Raw genomic sequence first — 4317 nt, 5'->3', positions numbered from 1 at the left:
ACCTGGACACAGTCCCACCTGGGGCACTGACCTGAGGGGTTGGGGTTGGAGCAGAGCCCCGCAACCCAGTGCTCCCAGCCTGAGTTGCTCTGGGGCATGGACACAAAAATCTGGGCAGTCCTGGGATAGAGATAAAATCCTTTATAGGCCATAAACTGGCACAGGGTGCCCAGAGAAGCTGCAGCTGCCACTGGATCCCTGGAAGTGCCAGGGGCTTGGATGGGGCTTGGAGCACCCTGGGAGAGAGGAAGGTGTCCCTGCCCATGGCAGGGGGTGGAATTATGTGACTTTTAGGGTCTCTTCCAACCCCAACCAGTCTGGAATTCTCTGATAAAGATGCCAGACACACAAGTAACATGAGCCACTCTGTGGGAGCACAACCAGGCCGGCCCTTGGTGGCCAAAACCTGCTTCATTCTTCACACCCACAAGGAAGCAGCAGGCAAAACGACATTGCAGGATCCCTTTGCTGTACAGACCTGCCCATACCTGGAAAAGGTGGCGCTGCAGGTGGCACCTCTGCCCCCTCCACGGGGATGCCCAGGGTCTGCAGGGTGTACTCTGCCGCGTAGGTCTTGGCCTCATCGATGTAGGCGCTGAGCTTGGGCGGCGTGAAGGGGTGTCTGTGAGGACAGCACAAAGTGAGCTGGCTTTGCTTTCCCCAGGGCTTTCCTGCGAGATGCTGTGATCCACTCAGAGTTGGCATCGTCCCGCTCAGCAAATGGAAGCATTGCTTCCCTGTGCCGGTGCATTAACAGGGCTGCTCCTCCCCGAGCGCTCTGGTTCCTCGCCGAGGTCATCGACCCCGGCTCTCGGTTTGGACACGACGTCCTTGCAGAGTTTGTTGTGCTTTTGCAATCCAAAAACAACCCCTGCTGCGCTTTTTCTTTACAATGCCCAGGCTGGGTTTTTTCTTTACAATACCCAGCAAACAGTGGTTTAGGTCAGAAGTGTTTAGAATCATATTTGGAGCTGAAATATCAGCATGTTCCTTAATTTCCCCACAAGGGCTATCATTTGCTTTCGTTTTGTACAATAAAAGCACCCTTTTGCCTGATTGTGTCTGGCTTTCTGTAGTGTTTGCACCAGCAGAGAGAGCACCAAGCACAGCAGTCAGCAGTTAATTATGGTTTGTGGAGGTTTTTCTCCCTATACTTTTTTTAAGAAGTATTTATATATATAATTATACAAACTATATGTAATATATAAATCTGCCCATTTAATCAATATTCTAAAGCATATTTAATAAATATTTCTTAAAATAAAAGGAAATGGAGACCTGTGCAATTGTGACTTTGAGGACAGCTGTTAGCTAAAAGAGAATTTAAAAAAATAAAGCCTAAGCCTCAGAAACCTTCCAGAAATGACGTACATGGTGGGGTTCTGGCTGGCGAGGGCAGGGATGGTGATTTTGTAGAGGAAGAGCTGTCTTTGATCCTGACCGATGGCAGAGTGCAGCTGGTACACAGGCTGTCCCCAGTTGTTTTTCTGGCAGATTTCTTCTAAGATCTAGAAGGGGAAAAAAAAAAAGGGATTTGTGCTGGGGTTAGTTGCTGTGCAGAAGCCTCCTCACCCAGCTCCAGCTCCTGTGCCGAGCAGCTGCCTTCCCTCAGAGGGCTTTCAGGGAGTCCTGGCAGGTTCCTCAAAGCTTAGCAAAAAATACAAAATGAGTGGTGGACAGGATACTGCATCCACCTTGAAGTGTAAGACTCATCTAAACACTTCATACTTCAAGATCCATCTAATTCCTGAAATTATTCCCTGTTCAATAGGGCATCTGTGTCCTTTTGCTGGCTGGATTATTTCAGTGTGGTTTTCTTTGAATCCTCCTCAGGAACTCTGTCTCACGGACTTCTGTTTCAGAGGACTAAAGAAACTCGGGTTGCATTCATCTTCTCTGCTCTGCTGCCTCCCTGGCTTAGTGGGTTACAGAGCACGACAAGTCCAAATAGGCTTCTTTTGAAGAAGAAAAAAGGGTGTGTTTCCATCCAATTAATTCCAGGGGCTTCAACAGGCGATTGCAGCTTTTGAAAGGCTGAACCACGTTGCCCTCAGCCTTAGCACAGCTGATCCTCTGGTAATTGGGAATTGCTGTACAGAAACACTCCTGCTTTGGCTTTGGATCCCAGGGTTTTTAACCCACTGCCTTTGTGCTGTCCCAGCTGGGTTTGGACACCTTCCATTAAACCAGGTTGCTCTGACCTGGCCTTGGACACTGCCAGGGATCCAGGGGCAGCCACAGCTTCTCTGAAAAACCCGTGCCAGGGCCTTCCCACCCTCACAGTCAAGAATTCCTTCCCAATATCCCATCTATCCCTGCCCTCTGGCACTGGGAAGCCATTCCCTGTGTCCTGTCACTCCAGGCCCTTGCAAAGTCTCTCTCCATAAGTCTCTCTCCATCTTTCTTGCAGCCCCTTCAGGCACTGGAAGGCCACAATGAGGTCACCCTGAAGTCTTGCTGTGGTCTACCTCATTTACAGCTTAGGCTTCAATGGATTTAAAATTAAAATGTAAAATCGAAACCTCAGGGCTGCTTTTAATTTTGCCACCACAGCTGCAGCTGCAGCTCAGTGTCTTGCAGTGTGAAATGCTTCATCATGTAGTTCAGTTCTCAATTACGATAGTTCATTTTCTCACTGTGCCAACACTCGTTCCCTGCTGCCCCAACTCCTTTATAGCTCCGTTTTATAAAAATGAATTTCACCTGCCCTAAGGCCCTGCAGAACCATTCCAGGGATTTCACACCTCTAGTGGAAGGTGTCCCAGCTCATGGCATGAGCTGGAACTGGGTGAGCTTTAAGGTCCCTTCCAACCCAAACCATTCAGTGATTCTGTGATTCTCTGACAAAATAGAGTAAGGGGACTTCTGCAGGAGGGAAAAAAATCCCTCTATCCAGTTTTCTGGGAGAAAACATGGATGTTTTCATAAACTTTGGCAAACTGGATGCTGTGGCAATTGAAATGTTAAGAGGCTCCAAAAGTCAGTGTGGAGTTGGTTTCTCGTGTTGCTCTGGACAATATAAGGGGAAAAGAGCTACTGTCAGAGCTGGACATTCAGAAACTCAGGGAATTTATTCTGGATTTCCCCTCAGCCCTCATCCATCCATCTGCATCAACATGCACAACCAAATGCAAAGCCCCCCTGAGCCAGCAGAGTCTCTGCGCTAGGCTGGGTTATGTCAACACCTCTTTCCCCATAAACGATTTGCAAATGTGCATTATTTTTCCATACTGTCCCTTGGTGAAGCCCCAGGTGATGCATTTTTTGTATCAAACCCATCGTGGGTGGGAATTCCTTTACCCGCGGTGCTTTTATGGCGCAACGGCCAGAACTGGATTAAGGCGTTTATGACAACTCTCCTCCGAGGCCAGTGATGACCCTAAAGGTCTCCTCCGACCCCAACCATTCCCTGATCCCATGAGAGTGGGCAAGGCAGCTGGATATTGCAAGATGCAACCGCTACTGCTCATTTTTTCATGTCCTTTGAGACACAAGGATGGATTTATTTACCAGGCCCTGGCGCAGATTCAACGAGGGGCCCGTTTTCCCAACACAACCCTTGGGCCATGGACGCTCTTTCTGGGGCACGTACCTGAGGGGCGAGTTTGATCCCTTGGGGCTTTAGCGTGACGTGGTTCATGGGGGTGAGCTCCATCCCTGGCAGGAGGTCGTAGAGCTTTTCCTCTCCCCTCTTGTCTCCCTTGAGGTGGTATCCGCGCCCCAGGCCCGGGTACGCCAGGTAGCCGCGGCCTCCCAGGCCTCGGACGCCCGCAGCCCCTACAGGTACATTCATGTAAATTTCTAGGAATGTAAGAAGGCATTAAACTGAATCAAATCACAGGAAGAAGGACCCTGATTCTTGCTGAAATGGAAAAGTTAGCCCCGCTTGCTGGGATTGGGAAGCAGGCGGGCAGGAGGCCCCACAGCCTGGTGGTGGAATAACACAGGTTCGACACTGACACCCGTTCTTGGATAGGTGAGGGGTTTTGGGGAGAAACTGCTTCTTTCTGCCCATTTTCCATCTTCTCTGGGCAGTTTTGATTTCAGGACAGCTTTTTACCCAGCTTTGTAGCTGGAAGGCAGAGAGGGACAGCTGGCATCTTTTGTTACCCACCAGTGTAATTTCACCTTCTTGAATTCGTGGCTTACACAATTTCATCCCTATATGAACAAAAATCATTTTTGGTTGTCCCCCATTACGCTTCCATTTTTTCCTCAGGGAACCCTACTTGGGAGTCTGGGGGAGAAAATGAGGCAAGAGACGGGTGGGGGGTTATCACATCCTCTCCTTTCCTAATGCAACCTTCAGAAGAGCTG

At 49.4% G+C, this 4317-nt stretch overlaps 1 protein-coding gene across 2 annotated transcripts in view; it reads right to left on the bottom strand.

The window, feature by feature from the left end:
* The window catches only part of A1CF (APOBEC1 complementation factor), a 21434-nt gene that overhangs the window by 4218 nt on the left and 12899 nt on the right, over positions 1-4317 (bottom strand). Inside the window, exons 8-10 of one of the 2 annotated variants that reach the window (XM_008633277.2) lie at positions 3593-3801; positions 1372-1508; positions 489-622 (exon numbers count right to left, since the gene is read on the bottom strand). In XM_008633277.2, the coding sequence (XP_008631499.1) occupies positions 489-622; positions 1372-1508; positions 3593-3801 (480 nt within the window). The remainder of the gene's footprint in view (positions 1-488; positions 623-1371; positions 1509-3592; positions 3802-4317) is intronic. The other variant, XM_008633279.2, reaches the window with a different exon arrangement.

This window comes from Corvus brachyrhynchos, unplaced genomic scaffold (assembly GCF_000691975.1).
Source record: "Corvus brachyrhynchos isolate BGI_N302 unplaced genomic scaffold, ASM69197v1 scaffold334, whole genome shotgun sequence".
Lineage (NCBI taxonomy): Eukaryota > Metazoa > Chordata > Aves > Passeriformes > Corvidae > Corvus > Corvus brachyrhynchos.
This window is presented reverse-complemented; position numbering and strand designations above follow the sequence as displayed.